General features: G+C 33.2%; 2 protein-coding genes across 2 annotated transcripts; one reads left to right on the forward strand and one right to left on the reverse strand.

Moving 5' to 3' along the window:
- The first annotated feature begins 7,168 nt into the window (after positions 1–7,168).
- On the forward strand, positions 7,169–10,194 carry LOC120078701 (glycerol kinase). The gene is made up of 4 exons (XM_039032997.2): positions 7,169–7,677; positions 7,924–8,573; positions 9,195–9,398; positions 9,936–10,194. Exons 1-4 carry the CDS (start codon positions 7,413–7,415, stop codon positions 9,966–9,968), a joined length of 1,152 nt encoding a protein of 383 aa, XP_038888925.1. The 5' UTR covers positions 7,169–7,412; the 3' UTR covers positions 9,969–10,194.
- Positions 10,195–10,528: 334 nt separating this feature from the next.
- On the reverse strand, positions 10,529–16,564 carry LOC120078700 (calcium-dependent protein kinase 26). Its single transcript, XM_039032996.2, has 9 exons — positions 16,353–16,564; positions 15,186–16,052; positions 14,521–14,664; positions 14,066–14,218; positions 13,191–13,306; positions 12,838–13,005; positions 11,616–11,840; positions 11,083–11,232; positions 10,529–10,896 (listed from the first exon to the last, which is right to left on the reverse strand). Exons 2-8 carry the CDS (start codon positions 15,955–15,957, stop codon positions 11,110–11,112), a joined length of 1,701 nt encoding a protein of 566 aa, XP_038888924.1. The 5' UTR covers positions 15,958–16,052; positions 16,353–16,564; the 3' UTR covers positions 10,529–10,896; positions 11,083–11,109.
- Between the last annotated feature and the right edge of the window lie 1,308 nt (positions 16,565–17,872).

Here is a 17,872-nt window from a genome sequence, read left to right on the forward strand (position 1 = left end):
CATGTCTCCAAATGAATGATCAGAATCGGATAATTTGTAGCACTTTACAACACTTGTAACATATACGAAACGGGCCGTATCCGTAGTGTCACCAGGATAAAGTTTCCCTCCTTTATCCATATACTACAGACCATTTAAGTTATCACTTAATGCACGATCCACTTGTATGTCTCCACATACTTGCTTAAGTTACAACGATAACCATGGATCTTAATTTATTAGTTTGTGGTTAATGCAACTAAAATATCTCATATATTATAGATTGAAATGAATATAATATCTCAGATTATAAATCACAAAGAGTTTGTTCATATATGTGTTTACAAACTACAAGACCCTAGAGATTTAGGGCATCAACTCCAACAATTTTAATTATTAAAACAAGTTGTTAACCTAACTAAGTGAGCATACTGTTAATCTTTGTTATGGATTTTAATGTCTAATCTGATTTTATAATAATTTATAAAACAATAGATATGTTATCCAACCATAACATACATCAAAGGCATTCAAAATTAACATAACACTTATATTAATTTTAAGAAATCCTAAACATGCATACTATATATATTATAACGAACTTATAACATAATATTATGCATGCAACATGCTTTCCTATGGTGGGATTTTAAATCTAAATGACATACTATATGCACAAACATGTTTAATTTGAAATATAATATACATCACATGCATAAAATAATTATACAACATCAATATGGTTCAACTTTGACATTCTAAGCAAGCAACATAACTCATTATTACAAAATTAATCCAAAAACAACTTCAAATTGAGCCTAAACCACTCAAACCAGACCTGAACTGGCCACTAAATACCAATTGAGGCTTAATCGGACCAGAAGAGAACCAAACTGGTCGAACCGGCTTCACCCGTGCGAACCGGCTCACGAATGCGCACGTCTTTCTGGGCTAGGATGAGCAACATTGCAACGCTCTATCCCAGCGTTGCAATGCCGCAGGTTTCATCAAGAGCAGCGTTGCAATGCTGCAGGTTTCATAACGCTCTGTGGACAGCGTTGCAATGTTGCCTGACAGTAGCTTCAACTCAAGTTTTTTCAGTTGTCCAAGCTTGCTTCAATCTTTAATTATAGCCTAATTTGAACTCTATTTACTCTAATAGAATTACATACTCTAGAGCACACGTAAAAACTCATGAAACAAGAGCCAATTTCAAATTAAACTTCATAATCAAAGAGAAAACTAATGCCAAAGTTGAATTTCAACCATATCACTCAACTAAACATGCATTCTTAGAAATCCATCCACCAAACTCAAATTAACGTTAATTGAGTGCTTAAATCATGCTCTAATACCAATTGATAGAGTAAACTAACATACAATGAAAGAAATAAGAATCAATAAACACTCTAATTATACTTAGTTTGAGTTCAAATGCATGCTAAAAACAAATTTTGCAGAGAAAGGATTTCATGAGATACAACATTTGATAAAACTCTTTGATTCTAGCTTCTCTCCACGAAATTGATCTCCAAATTTTCAATAGACTGTCACAATGATCTTCTCTGCTATCCTTTAACTCAGATTGAGAGGTGGAGTCTCTAATTGAAGTGAAATGGATTGAGGAGGAAGAGGGTTTGGAGAGAAAACCCAGTACATCAATTTTCAAACTTGCATGAATACTCTCTACTTCAAAAATCTGAAGCTTTTAACTATGAAAATCATATAACTAGTTGAGCTTCAGATCAATGACACCTCAAAGAATATTTTCAAAGTGGGCTAGGTGTTTAATTAAGATTAAACCACTTCAATTAAAGATGAAAAATTGGAAAATTCTACTGAAAGTGGAATTTCTAATTTTGTTTTTCAGTTTACTTAATTTTAATTTAATGTTCTTCAAAATTAAATTCAAATATAAAAATCAAATTTGGATTTGATTTTTAAAGATGAAAAATGATTTAAATAATTAATTTAAATAATTTTTAATTAATTAAATATTTTAATATCAAATATTAAATTAATCAAACACCTAATTTAAACATAAATCCTATTCATGTAATTCAATATTTAAATATTTTAAACTCTTCAATTATGTTTTATTTCGATAAATTGAACGTTTAATTATATCGAATATAATTAAACAAACCCTAAATCGAATTTGAACACTTCAAATTTAAAACTCTAATTTCAAATTTGAACATTTCAAATTTGCTCAATTCACTAATCCAAGATATAATTTTACGAAAGACCTGATAGACTTAATTGGCTAAACTCTTTAGACCGAATTAATCAATATTTGTTAACTTATGAGACACACCACTATAGCTTGATAATTGCACTCTCTTCACTGTAGATATATTTTTGTTCATTTTAACCACAATTAGTAAGTCGATCATTCACAGGTTGTTCGTATTTACAGCTAGGTCAAAATTATTATTTTACCCCTGTAAATACATCTCGCTCCTTAAGCTCCCACTAATCCTTTATAGAATAATTTAGTTTATAGTCCAACTAATAAACCAAGATCCTCTCGATCATGAGAGGGCGATGCCCCATTGTTCAATACCAGGAATCAGTACTTAATAGTGTTGGAACATAGTAGCACGCAGCAGAAGCGACGAAGATCGATGAGCACTCTAATTCATTAATTTTCGCAGAAACTAAAGCATGTTATAGCAAAAATAAATGGGTTTCAAGTCATACCTTTGTAGAACTTCTTCAAAGCTTGTATCGAGCTGCAAATCTCTCTGAATCTTGATGTAGACCACCCCAAGATCTTTCCTACTATCTTCTTGTACTCTAGATTGAGTTGTAGGACTCAAAATAAGCTAGAATCAAGGGAACTTAGAGGTACTCACAACAGCAACCCAATGAAGAACTCCTTCTTCTCACGAATTTTTCAGCAAAATTCTATCAGTTGCATTACCTTAAATTCACTTTAATCTCTTCAATATATTGCAAACCATCATACAATGAGAATGGCTGCATGAGATGCAGTTCTACTTGGAGTAATTGAAGACTTAAAGATGTAGATTTAGTATGAGTAACTTGAAGAAGTAATGGAAAATCCCCAATTTTCCATTTTGTGTTTTTCTTCTTTTCCAACTTTTCATAAATCAATTTTATTTTATAAAATTGAAAATATTATTAATTTTATAAAATTAATTTCATAATTTAATTTTCTTAATAAAATTAATAAATAATTATTTAAACAATTTAAATAATTCTAATTAATTTAATATAATTTTACACAATTCCATTTTCAAATATTTAAATCATATTTACATATTAATTCTCCAATTTAGTTTAATTCTAATTTGAACGTTTCAAATTAATTTATCACGTTACTCTAGAGCTAATCCATTTACGAGCTAGTAGGGAGACCTCGCGGACCTACAGATCATGGGTCCAACGATCCGAGATTAATTGGTTAAACTCATTAGATCGAATTAACTCTCATTCGTTAACTAATGGGTTACTCCACTAAAGTCCATAGTTGAACTCCCCTGTAAATATCTTATGTCCACTCGATATAACCATGATTAGTAAGTTAACCCTTTACAGGTTGTTCGTAATAATGGTTGGGTCGAATCTCTGTTTTACCCCCCTCTTGTTCCTTAAGTTCCACTGATCTTCTAATGAACAATTGATTTGTGATTCAATCAATAAATTGAGTCCCTCCTGGGCCAATGAGAGGGCGAGGCCTCTTGTACAAGACCCAGAATCAACACTTAAAGGGAACAACCTCTACTAACCCTAATCAGATATGAGTGAACTCCATCTTGCGGAGCTATGTCCCCAGTTGTTTATCCGGTCTTATCCCCAAAATAGAAGGCTTATTGAGCAGTGACGTTGGACTACTCTCACAGTTTGCAGATCAAAGGATAATCCTGAACAAACAGGAGTTCATAGCTAGCTCAGGATTAAGGCCAAGTTACCTAGGTCATCACTTTGAAATAGTCAGTCTTAAACAGCAAACAACATTATAAAGTAAGAGTGACTAGTTTCGTGGTCCGATCTTGTACAAAACTCATTTGCACAGAACGCCCCCACTTCTCATGTCATAATATGTACGAATTAAGATCACTTTGTTTGTAGCACTTTACAACTCTTTGTAACAACTACAGGGTAGGCCACATCCAATAGTGTTACCAGAATAAGACACCCAACCTTATTCATATACTATAGATCATTTTTTCCTATTTACTCGAATCTGATCTACTTTTATATTTCCACATAAAGTTCAAGTACTCGGTTAATAGTCAATTCTTTTAGGTTTATTAGATTTCTAATAAGCAATATATTTAATAACAACTTATTGAATTTTCAGAATAAGTTCTATTGTTTACAAACCACGAGTTTTAGGACATAAACCCAACAAATAGAACAACCTATCTCTTAACCCTAATTTCAGGTAGGAGTGAATTTCATCTTGCTGAACTATGTCCTCAGCTATCTATCCAGTCTTATCCTAAAATGGAAGGTTTATTGAGCAGTGCTGTTAGACTACTCTCACCTATGCAGATCAAAGAATAATCCCAAATAAACAGAAGTTCATAGTTAGCTCATAATTAAGATTGAGTTACCCTAGGTCATTGAATTTCAAATAGTCAATTTTAACAGTAAACGGTCGTTATAAAGAAAAGTGACTATTTGGAGGTCTAGCCTTATGCAAACTCATTGTATAGAATACTCTCCCTCGCATATCTCTACATAAATGATTTTGGGATCACATCGTTGTATCAGTATACAAAGTGGGTCACATTCATTAGTGTCACCAAGATGAGGTACCCAATCTCACCCAACATATAAACCATTTTGGCTATATACTAAAACTTGATCCATTTTTATGCCTCCACATAAAGTTAAAAGTATTCATATTAAAGCCATGGATCCGTTTATTGGATTTTTATAACAGAATCCAATATCAATAATAATTTATTGAATAAAATACTCAATAATACTTTTATTGATAAATAGAATATGTTAACATTTACAAACATGCGAGTTATAAGACATTCTCAACAAGGTGAACATAAAAACTATAATAGTAAATTAGGTTCAAATCTACATACTAATGATAATTAAATTACAAGTTTGGTTCATGAGTTTTTAAATTTGTGTCGAAAAGATTTTTGAAACTTATAAGATATTTAATAAATTCTCGAACTTTTAATTTTGTATCCAATAGATTGTTAAAGTTTTAAAACATCTAATAAGTCCTTAAATTTTCGATTTTGCGCCTAATATCTATTCTCAGCAGATTAAAAAAATTTAAATGAACTAAAATATATTAGATTTTAAATCAAATTTTATATGTAATAGGACCTTAAACTTTTCATTTTGTGTATGGTAGGTATGTGAATTTAAAAAGAATGTTGAATAGGTGACCATTTGAACACAAAGTTGACCGTTTGAGACCTATTGAATTTTTTAAAGTTCATGAGCACAAAATTAATTTTTTTTTTTTGGGACATATGAGACATCTTTCATGGTTTATGGACCAAATAAAGTTTAGGTCCCATTTGATTATCATTATGTTTGTAGTTTTTGTTTTTGAAAATTAAGCCTATAGACATTCCTTCCACCTCCAAAATTCTTCATTTGTTATCTACTTTTCACCAATGATTTAAAAAACAAGTCAAATTTTGAGAACTAAAAAAAGTAGCTTTCAAAAAGTTGTTTATATTTTTAGAATGTGGCTCAGAATTCAATCATTGTACTCAAGAAAAATGTAAATCATTGTAAAAAATGTGAATGAAATAGACTTAATTTTAAAAAATGGGTCATCTAGTCCCCATATTTTGTTTTGAATTTTATTTGGTTTACAAATTTCAAAATATTATACTTTTATTTCCAAAGTGTATGTTTAATTTTCATTGAGTTTTTACGTTTCAAATTATTACATTTTTTCGTTGAGGTTTATATTTAGTTTTCATTTGGTGCGTAAATTTCTGTATTTTACACAAATTTTCACTAATCCTCGATTTGAGTTTTTATTTTCCTTTTTGTATTAACTTTCAATTAACTAACTATAATTATTTATGATATGAAAATTATTAACTAATTTCATGATAGAAAAACAGTGAAAACTAATTTAATGATAATTATTTTAAATTAATTTGTAGAAATTAATATTAAGGATCAAAAGTGAGTGTTTAAGGAAATGTAAAGGTAAATGTATAAATCTAAAAGACAAATGAACTAAATGGAAAAGAAACTCTAAACTCAACAACAAAAATTTAATATTTTTAAATTTTATAGAAAAAAATACAAATTAAATATGAAATAAAAGAGTGTTAGTGTAATATTTTGAAACGTAGAGATCAAATGAAGGGAATGTTTGGGAGTGGTTTAAAATAGTTGAAATCATTGTTGTCATTTTTAAAACTGTTGTTTTCAAATATAGGAAAAAGAGACAACTTATTTACAAATATAGCAAAATGTTATTGTAGACATCTATTGGTGTCTATCACTAACACTTTTGATGTATATCGTTGTCCATCATTCTCTATCACTAATAAACAATGATATTTTATTTTATTTGAAAATATTTCTAACATCTTATCATTTAAATAATTAGACTTTTTTAAATCACTCTCAAAATACTTTAGTCATTCAAAATAATTATTAATAGTATGAAAATGTATTTAAAAGTGTAAAATTAAACATTAAATTGATTTTGAGTAATTAAAGATATGTTTCAAAGTAATTTTAAACACGACAAAATTGATTTTAATTATTTCAAAATCACTTCCAGATATAGACTAAGGATGTGTTTGAAATATATTTTCAAGTGTTTAATTTAGAAAATAAGTGATTTTAAAAGAAATTGAAATTTTTAAAAATTATTTAAAATAGCTTTCCAAATATATTTTAATCCGTTTTCATTAAAAAAAAAAAAGTTATTTAAATAAAAAAGAGCTCTTTGAAAAACATTTTTTTAAACTCAATCCAAACAGCCTTAAAACTTTACCCAAAAATATTTTTCCAACCAAATTGATGCTTTTTGGGCCCAGCAGTCTTAAACTTTAGTTTATTGGGCCAGACGGGTCCAAAACAGAATCTTATTGGGCCGGCCTATCCAACGTCATTTGACAGACTGCCACGTAGACGAGTCCAACACGTGGTTTGACAGATAGAACGAAACGACGTCGTTTTGTCACCACAAACAGTTCACATGGACATTGAATTCAATTTGGCATTTTCTTCATTTTTATTTTTTATTTTTGCAAAGCTATTTTTCCTCTCCGTTTGTTTACAAATATATATTCTTCTTCTCAGGCTGCCTTCGCCGATTCTCCTTCTCCCTTTCAGAATTCTCCGATTCCCTTCTGCTCCGGCGAGGCTGGGGCTGAGGAAACCGGAGACTTTCTTAGATTTCATCTGAATTACAAACAACAATTACTGAAAGTTTTTTTTGTAGGATTTTAATGGCGTTCGCTTCTTCTAGCACTGTTATTTGTCAGAACAGAGCCTTGTCGTCCTCCATCGTTTCTTCTCCGGGACTTCTACACCATCGCTGCTTCTCACAGCTTCAATCGCAGCGTATTCTTCATTGTAATCGTCGTTCGTCTTCGAACATCGGGATAAACGCCGCTCCGGCTCTTACTCCGGCGGCCTTTTGTGTCGTTGCTAAAACTGCTCTTTCCGATGCTCATGTTCAAAGTCCCAGCTCCAGTTCTGCTCCTGCTGGTGGTAAGTATTATTGGAATATTTTTCTTTTACTTCCTTATTTCGTGTTCATCTTGTAATTAGTTCTGATTAGAATGACTTCAACGTTAGTTCGACTGGATTCTTTTGCGCTTGGTTCCTAATTAACTGAAGCCATCCATGTTGTGTGATTTTTTTCATGCTTATAAATCTTCGACGCGAAATTTGGTTCGAGTTTTGGACATTTGGAAACATGTGGAGGATTGATTTTGTGTTTTCATTCGTTTTAAGGGTGGTCCGATTTTGCTAAAAACGTCTCTGGCGAGTGGGATGGATATGGTGCCGATTTTTCTTCTGAAGGAACGCCAATTGAACTTCCGGAATCCGTTGTTCCTGATGCTTATCGAGAATGGGAGGTTAAGGTTTTCGATTGGCAAACTCAGTGCCCTACTCTTGCGGAATCAGAGCAGCCCTCTTTCATGTACAAGACAATAAAGCTACTTCCTACAGTGGGATGTGAAGCCGATGCTGCAACTCGTTACAGCATTGATGAGAGAAATGTTGGAAATGGAATTGGAGCAAATGATGAAGTGACTGCCTTTGCATATCAACGTAGTGGATGTTATGTAGTCGTCTGGCCTATTGAAGTTGGAGGTTCTTGTAAGTTAATGGAGTTGGAGCATTGCCTGGTTAATCCTCAAGACCGGGAATCTCGTGTGAGGGTTGTTCAGGTTGTCCGAGTTGAAGGTACACGGCTAGTGTTGCAGAATATCAGAGTCTTCTGTGAGCAGTGGTATGGGCCATTCAGAAATGGAGAACAGCTTGGTGGATGTGCCATCCGAGACTCCACATTCGCTTCAACAGCTGCCTTGAAAGCTTCCGAGGTGGTTGGGACATGGCAGGGTCCTGTCTCTGTTGCCCGTTTTGATGGTTCTCAGATTGTGAGTTCTATGACCTTTGCTTTTACTTTTGTAGCATGGTGAAGTTATCCCAAAATGTCAGTTCTTTGTTAAATGCTACCATTTTTTGTTTCTGCATGTCTAATCCAATGCTTTTCTGTTGATCTAACTTCTGTTTTTCTGTTCTATATGATTCTTAGAGGTCAAGTTTACTTTTTATTGTTCTCGTTCTTGCTTATAAGTATGAAATTTAAGGCTTTTCTAGCATCATCAACAAAATCTGTGATACTGTGACTTTTCAGAAAATATCAACAAATTTTGTAATTTCTATTCATGAACACGTTATATTTGCCCACACCTCATTATTGTTTAATTATTGGTGACAAGTTATATCTTAAGCTTAGGTTTTATTCCTTACTTCTTTAACTGGTGGAAAAATGTTCAACTGATCAACTAGTTTGTAGTTTGTACAGCAACTAATCCACTTTATAATCTAACTCTAAGAATGCTAAATCAGTCTATTTGTTTGTTGGTACGTTGCTAGTTTCTTTTTCAATCCATTAAGTCTATGGTGTCACTGTAACCATGCTAAGATGACTTTAACTGGCGGGGCCCAATATAACTCCATTTCTTGTTGAACATGTATTGGAAAATGGACTGCAGAATGTTGTACAAGAACTTTTGGCTGACAACGTGCAAAAGTCAGTGAGAAGTGAATCAGAACTCAAGCTGCTTCCCAAGCAACTGTGGTGTTCCCTTAAAGAAAGTAAAGACAGTGTGGATACTTGCTGTGAAGTTGGATGGCTTTTCGATCACGGGCATGCAATTACATCAAGATGCATGTTCTCAGGCACGGCGAAATTGAAGGCAAGTTTTCACAGTTAGATATGCTGAACAGTTTACTCATACAATGTTCAAATGATCTTCAAAATTTAGGTGCTTGTGAGTTCATGTTTATATACTAGAAAAGGAACACATTAGCTCTGCCTTCAATGCTTTCGCTTCATACATCGAATGACCCTCTAAGCTATTTGGTCGGTCTGATACGTGTTTGTCTTGGGATATATTTGCATTTTTTGTTTCCATCGATGGTTTACATTCGTACGTCAAAATGCATATATAGGACTAAGGTTTGTTGTCGTGCAAGTCTTATTTCTAGGCTCCATGTTTCTTCCAATATCCCAAATACTTGGATTTTTTTGGGCTTTTTTTTTTTTCTTGGATCGTTCTTTTGCCAATGCTGAGAGTGGGGTCAGGAGTCGGGAGTTTTAGTAGAAGGAAATTTTTTTAAAAAAATTAAACATATTTATTTAGATCTTTAATCAAGACAAACTTATGTCATCTTTGGCACTTTCCCCCAACATGCTTAGTTTAGTTTGACATTGCTTACATTTCCTTATGCAGGAAATATCGATTGCGAATGAGACTCCTGCTTAAGATGGTAACCAATGGATGGACACTCCTTCGGTAGCCATCGCGTAGGCTTTGTACTACGTTCAAGGTGACTTTGGATAAAAATTTGGTTCTGAAATAAGTATGCTATTTGTTTTCTTTCTACAGAGTGAAGTATAATATACAAAAAGAACTCACTTGTAGTGTGCATTTGCTTGCAAATTTAGTAACAAAATCTTATAGAATCCAAGAAGCTTTGTTTGTGACAAAACTGTTCCACTTGCTTTTGGTAGTGCGAGCACTATTTATGAACTGGAAACATTTTACACTAAAAAAAAACTTCCGTACGTGTATGTAAACCTCTCCCATATATAAGAAGGAAAAAATGTTTATAAAATGTTAAATAAGTTTTCATTTAGAAGGGAAAATGGTTATAAAATATAAACAAATCTGCATACATTATGATTTTCTTTCAAGTATAATGAATCACAAGTTGATTCTATAATATATAAAGGCAGCAGCATTCTCACAAGCTGCAATAAGATTGGAGTTTGTCAGATTTGGTACCATATATGAACATAAATAAAACTATCATCGCCTATTGATTTCGTGGAACGGGCAACTCGATGGAATTAGGAATGGAGAAAAGTTACAATATTGGAATGAAATCTGAGCCAGAGGTAGAAGATAGTATCTATACAAACAGATAATAATCCCCAATAGAAAACGTTATGCAAAAGAGAACCTAGCAACTCAAACAGCTCTTGCACTTTCACACACTCAGGAGAGTTCATATTTCTAACCACATCATCATCTTTTGGCTATACAGCGATAAAGAAGGAAATATTAGAGAGATGTTCAAGCTGAGTTTTCACCATAGAAATCCTCGGCAATGATCCTAGAAGCTAGGAGAAAGAGGAGCTCAATCGTGTCGGGAAGTGTCAATTCCCCAGCTCTATATCTGCTGTACAACCTGCAGAATTCCAAGTCGTTATATGTAGAATAGTGTGCTTGAAAGCCTCGATAATCTCAAACAAATACCAGATTGGCATGGCATAAAAGAAACCTCTATTAACTTTTCTTGGCCTTCCGATCTCTCGAAAAAGTAATGAGAAAAAGTAATGAAACTGAGAAGTAAATATTGAAAGGCAATCAGTACCTGTACATCAAGCACGTGGTTCGGAAGCTAAAGAGCACCGGGTCCATCTCTCATGCTCAAATTCAAACTGTTTCTCATAGTTCGTCTTCCAATTCCTGCATTGCCTTTCTGCATCATGGCAACGAACTCGCTATAATCAATCCTTCCGTCCTGCATTACACAACAAAATTCATCACTTCATCCACATGAAAGAGTCGTAAACAATTCATTTTGTTTGCCCATTTAACAGATAAATCTTCTGCAAGGGAAACTAAACCAAGTTGCATTATGCTTTATTAATGGTCCGATGGGTACTCTAATATGCTATACCATTCTCAGCTTTCTCCAGTTCATCACCCCGTCTCATTTATCTTCAATAATTTATATGCAAATTCAAACTCTTCCTAGTGTCCCGGTGTTCACGGTGTATAATCTTACGATATAGACCGGGTGGATAATCATACGCTCATGATCAAAACCATTACCCGGTTGGAATCTATTTCTAATAGAGAAATACCAAGAACATGATTCTCTAATAAAGTTGTGAGACTTACATTATCTTGATCGACTTCTCTGATTATGTCATCAAGGTATACATCGGTCATATTATGTTCTGCACAAGCTTGCTGCAGCTCATCAACTGTGATGTAACCACTTCCATCTTTGTCAAAGTATCGAAATGCTGCGACGAGGTGTTCTTCACGCTCTAGTTTGTTGAGATGAATGGTTGCAGCAATAAATTCTCCATAATCGATAGTTCCACTATTGTCAATATCAGCCTGAAAGAAATTGAAGTAAAATTTAGAGGGGTTCAGCGACTAGCGAGCATAAAAGCCATTCAGATTCCGAAGAAAATTCAACAAAGTTAATCGTACAAACAAATTAATTTCGGAAACTTGAAGTAGTCTCTTCTTGCAATATAAAGAAGGTAAATTCTAGGATTGAAACCCAGCCAAAAGAACGGACTAAATTCTCTCTTCACATACATATATGAGAGAAAATGAAAAAAATATACAAGCATACAAAAAAGCTCACAAAAGGAAGCCATATACTCCAAGCAAGGGACCAAGCAAATAGTTACAAGAGCATTAGAAATAGAGGCCTAAAAAGAAACATTAAATCGACAAGATTTCTATGTCTATACAGTCTCTACAACAAGTGATAGAGTGAAATGACAACCAAAATCTACCAAGTCTTGTGGTCTGTGAGTAACACCTACCTAGAGGTTGCGTGTTTGAATCTTTAGGTTAGTCTAATAAGGAAAACCTTTGATGTGTCCCAAGTCTAGGACTTGGAGCGTGCACAGTCTATTTAAAAAGAAGAATAACAAAAAGGACATGAACTAGAGGTATATTTGTGAACTATGCTCCTTTCAATCATCCCACAGATATATTCCCCACAATTCTAGTGGCTATTAAGAACAAAATAATTAGTTCCACTAACTATATTGTTGCCCCATGACATTTAGTCTTCCTACTGCAACTATATCCTATCCACATGTGCATTGAAAGTTCCTCTCCATAAAAAGATACTCGAGCTTTGATTTATACTAGGAATGTGACTGGTACATCTCAAGGAATTAAGTTGTGAATGCTATGAAGATGAAATTTCTCGAACCAAATAGCACAAGGTAAAAGAGACGTAGCTTGTCTAAACCTGATTTTTTTTAATAAGGTGATCGGGATAACAATGTCTATTTAATCGGTGACAGTGAAAAGAAAATATGCTCGTGCAAAAGAAATGTAAATCATCCACAAGACATGCAAAAAAAATTACCGCATCCATCAGGTCACGTATTTCAATATCTTTCAAGGTCGAACCATATCTTCTCAAACCAGCTTTGAGCTCATCAAATGTAATTGCACCACTATTATCAGTATCCATAGCTGTAAACATTTCTCTTAGGCCAGCAATCTCCTCTTCAGAAAGGCTTTCGGCAATCACCTAATGGTACAAACAATGCAGATTATAGACATCAGTATAGTTTAAGCCAACAGTGTGGGTGAGTGCAAGCATGCATTAAGCTTTTCCAATTAGAAGATTTTCTATGCAAACTTGGAAAATAACATTTAAACGGGTGTTCGACTTTAGTTCTCCCACCTAGGCAAAAGGCATGTTGATACACTTACTCGTAATGCCATCTTCTTTAACTTATTCATCGCAGAAAATTGTTTTAGTCGAGAAAGTACAGCTGGATCAAGAGCCCTATCAGGAGCAACTCCATTTTCGCAAATCCAAGGGTGGCCTGTAAAGATTATGAAGGTATAATGATCTGGTCAGACTTCGTATAATAAGAACAATAATGCAATTACCCAATTTGCAAAAACAAAGCCATAATTTTTCAGGTTTAAATATTCTTAACTAAAAATGTATACCGAAATGAAATTTGATTAATGAAGAAATACACGTAATAGCTATGATGTATGAGAGGATGACTAGTTAAGCCTAGTTCTGTCAGAAAATTCAAGAGATGTTAAAAGGATTCTCTATTTGTTTATTTTTTCTCATTAAAAAGGATACTATTTGGTGTTGTCGACCTTAGATTGGATTATATTGTGACGAAAATACACATCAGAGAGGAGCATCTGAAGTCATCTAAAACAATGTAAAAACGCTTGGTTATTATAGGGACTCAGCAACCAAGAATACCCACTAGGGACTCAGCAACCAAGAATACCCAACATGGGACTACCATACAGCTACCCTAATGTGGAAAAAAGTATTAAAGACCTACAAAGAAACTTATTTTTTCTAGGTTAAATTAGAAATTTAGTCCCTGATTATTTGGAGAAAGTTAAAATTATGGTTTTAAAAGTTAGAGTTTAGTCCTTATGGTTTGATAAAACCCCATAAACAGTCTCTATGATTTGATGCGAGTTTTTATCAAACCATAAGAACTGAATTCTAATTATAAACCACAAGGACTACCTTTTAATTCAATTCATTACAAGTCTTTTACTTCTACATTCATAAAAACTTAAGAAATGTAGAAAAGTAAACGTACATAATACTTCATGTGCAGTCAAACGATCTGATGGTCGGGAACATAGCATCTTTCTTATTAGATCCTTTGCACTGTCAGATATCAGGGGCCAAGGGTCTGAGTCGAAGTCGATATGTCCCTTAAGCACCGCATCAAATATTCCTTGTTGAGTTTCTGAGTGTGCAGAAGAGGGAGAAAACAACTATTAAGCAACCAGACACAACAACTTGTTCATTTACCTCTTTTTATAACCATGGTATTGGACCCCACCCCACTAGTGCCTAGAGAGATATCTCAACCCTTGACACTACTTCCTAGAGATACCAAGGGTTTCCTTATTAACCAACCATTCCAAATAATCGATACCGAGGACCCGGATGCCCTTACCACCCAGTGCCCCAATTTGTCAACCAATAGGCAACAACTCATTTAGGTTCTTAGTAAAGTTTTTTTTTTTTTTTGAAAGCTACGAGTACCTGCCCAAAATGGAGGCACGCCACTTAGCAATATATACAATATAACCCCTGCAGTCCACACATCCGCTGCCGGTCCATAGTGCTTGAGAAGTACCTCAGGAGCAACATAATATGGGCTTCCGACAACATCAGTGAAGATTTGACCTAAAGTAATTAAGTGCATATCAGCAACAAAAAACACTTTCATGCAATGATTGAATAAATGTGAATAGAAGAAAAATAAGCTCAAGTCAAGTAAGCTAATCTTGTAGCATTGAAGTATGGATGTTCAATCTGTTGAAATATTCAGCATCTTTTAGTCAAGGATCAGGAATTACCTCCTTTTGATCTACTGCAGCATTCCTACTTCTCTTGTTCTGCATAATGCATAGGTTTATTCCGAGAATCTCAATCCTTTTCCTTAAAGAAGCTGAATATTTCAATTCATATGTTTTCTAACTCATTGTGGGGATTATCATATGACTTATCCGATATGCCACCGATGATTAATGAGGATGATGATTAGTTACTACATCATTTTACTGTGAGGATGAGAATAGTTACTACATGCAATAAACAGAATTAAGGAGCCAATATTGCTGAACCATATATCTAATAAGATATTTGATTCATCAATAAAATAAAACCCAGAAGGAAACAGAGCAACTACTTCACTTTCTTTTCACCTGGTTTGAAGAAAACAGAGAGGCCAAAATCAATAGCTTTAAGAGAGAAGTCATCATCCTTATTAACCAACAAGAAATTTTCTGGCTTCAAATCTCTATGCATGACTCCAAGCGAATGGCAAGTCTCAACAACACCAACAATAATCCTGGTTAACTCTGCAGCTTTTCTCTCACTGTAATGTCCCCTCTGGATGATCCTATCGAACAACTCACCGCCACTACAAAGCTCCATAACAATATGAACATACAAAGAATCTTCATAAGCACCCTTGATGGTTACAATATTCTTATGACCAGCCAAATGGTGCATGATCTGAATCTCCCGTCGAACGTCCTCGACATCCTCCTTCGCAATCAACTTCCTCTTGGAAATAGACTTACAAGCATACTCAATGCCAGTAGTAATCTCAGTGCATAAATAAGTAGTTCCAAACTGTCCTTGTCCCAACTTCCGACCGAGCGTATAGAGATCTCGAATGTTAGCAGTCTTATGACCCAAAACATAATACGCTTGGTTCTCGGCGCTTTTCCTCATTGTGTAGTCTTTCTTTGTGGGGCTTAAGAAGGTTGGATTACAATCGTTATCCTTTGATTTGGTTTTGTTTTCTTTAGCAAACTCTTGAGAAATTAGATTGTGAGAATTGATGCTGGAAGGGGAATGATCAGCAGAACTGTTGGTATTGCGCTTAGAATTTGGGGTTGAGCTGTCCTCGGGCTGGCTGTAGCCCTGAAATATATTCCCTTTGAAAGATCCACGGCAGGTATTGCCCATGAAACAAAGAATCGCACTTCCACTCGGACCTTCACGGTCTCTCTCCCAAACTCACAAATTAAGTCTCATCAATAACATCATCAAATCACGAAACCCTAAGAAAACGAACAAAAACAAAAAAACAAAATCAACCAAATCAATCCCTAAATCGAAGAAATTAGGGATTCTCAATTCATTTTCAAATTAAACAAAAAACTACAACAAATCGAAGGATGTAAGTAAGAGATCTAGATCGGAGCTATGAAATTAGCATCATTATCATCATCAATTTGAAAAAATCGAGTCAAATCAAAGATTTGAAGAAAACAAATGAAAAACAATGAGGATAATTGAGGAATAAAGAAGGACAAAAAAATTATATGAGAAAAAAAGGAAGAGAGAAGAAGAGGAAGTACCGGATTGTTGTTGTTATGGCAATGGAGGAAACAAAAGTGGAAGAATCCATGAACAGTGAAAGGAAATGATTTGAGCTGGAAAAATGGAAGGATAAAAATGGGTATTATAGGAAAGAAATTAAAAAAAAGAAAATGATGAACAGAATTAATAAAATAGTAAAAATAAATCGCGGGGGACCAAGTCCGATTTGTTATTTGTTTTGGATGTTGCTGCTGAGAAACATCGGAAGTCAGTGCTGACCAGCTACATTTTTTTTCTTTTTTCTTTTTTTCTTTTTAAATTTTGTCTATTATTGCATAATAAAAATCAGGAAAAAAATACAATTTTTTTGTCCTGAGTTTTAGATCTAGTTTCTATTTAATCCTCATATTTTAAAATATTATACATTTAGTCCTTAAATTTTATTTTATTTTAGTCCATAAATTTCAAAATTTTCTAAATTTACGTTCGAGATTTGAGTTCTGTTTCATTTTGGTCGTTAGGTTTCAAGATTCTACCGTTTTTTTCAATTTTTCATTAAATATTCACTTTCAATCATTAACGTCAATTTCTATTAGTTAATTAAAAATAATTATGAAGTGAAATTTTAAATGTGATAAAAAAATAGTGGAACTTAATTAATTGTAATTTTTTAATTTATTAACATGAATTAACACTAATGGTAGAAAATGAGTATTTAGTAAATAATTGAGGTTAAAAGTGAATCTTGAAACATAGGGACCGAATTGAAGCAAAACTTAAGGACTAAATGTGTAATATTTTGAAACGTATGGACTAAATAAAAACTATACCTAAAACTTAGGAACTAAAATGATTTTTTTCCTAAAAATCAATTCTTTTAGTCCTACAATGTTCATTGATTGATTTTTTTTTTCAAAAAAAGAAATCAATAGTTTCATTCTTCGAAAGAAATTTTTTTTACAAATTTTTTTATCAAAGTGAACGTAGCTTAGTGGTAATCGATATGATCTTCCATTCTAGAGGGTAAGAAGTTTGATCCTCCATATTAAACAAAACTTTTAGGTTTTGAATTTATTTGTTGTTTGAATTCAAAAGTATCTAATAAGCTTCTGAATTTTTTAAATTAAAAGTGTTAATAATAGATCTCTAAATTTTAATTTGTGTTTTATAAGTCAGTAACATCTTAAAAAAAATGATTCACCTATTAAATATAAATGTAAATTTTATGACAAATGCAACTTTAAACTTTCAATTTTATTTATAAAGATTTTTTAATTTTAAAAGATACATAATAAATTATTAAATATAAAATTAAAAGTTCGACACTTATTAGATATTATTGAAAAATTTAAATTAAAATAATATAAATCTAATTTAATAAATTTATACGAAATTATAAATTTAGGCAGGAAAATAATGAAAATTAGGAATTACGCGTTTTCGAGGAAAAGGACAGATCCCGTTTGACCTGCGCTCATGGGTTTGAGGCTGAAGAATGAAAATGGATCCAAGTTTTGAAATTATTATTATTATTTTTTATATATCTTTTTTTGTGCTT

The sequence above is a fragment of the Benincasa hispida genome, chromosome 5, assembly GCF_027475165.1.
Source record: "Benincasa hispida cultivar pf3 chromosome 5, pf3_genome.v1.1, whole genome shotgun sequence".
Lineage (NCBI taxonomy): Eukaryota > Viridiplantae > Streptophyta > Magnoliopsida > Cucurbitales > Cucurbitaceae > Benincasa > Benincasa hispida.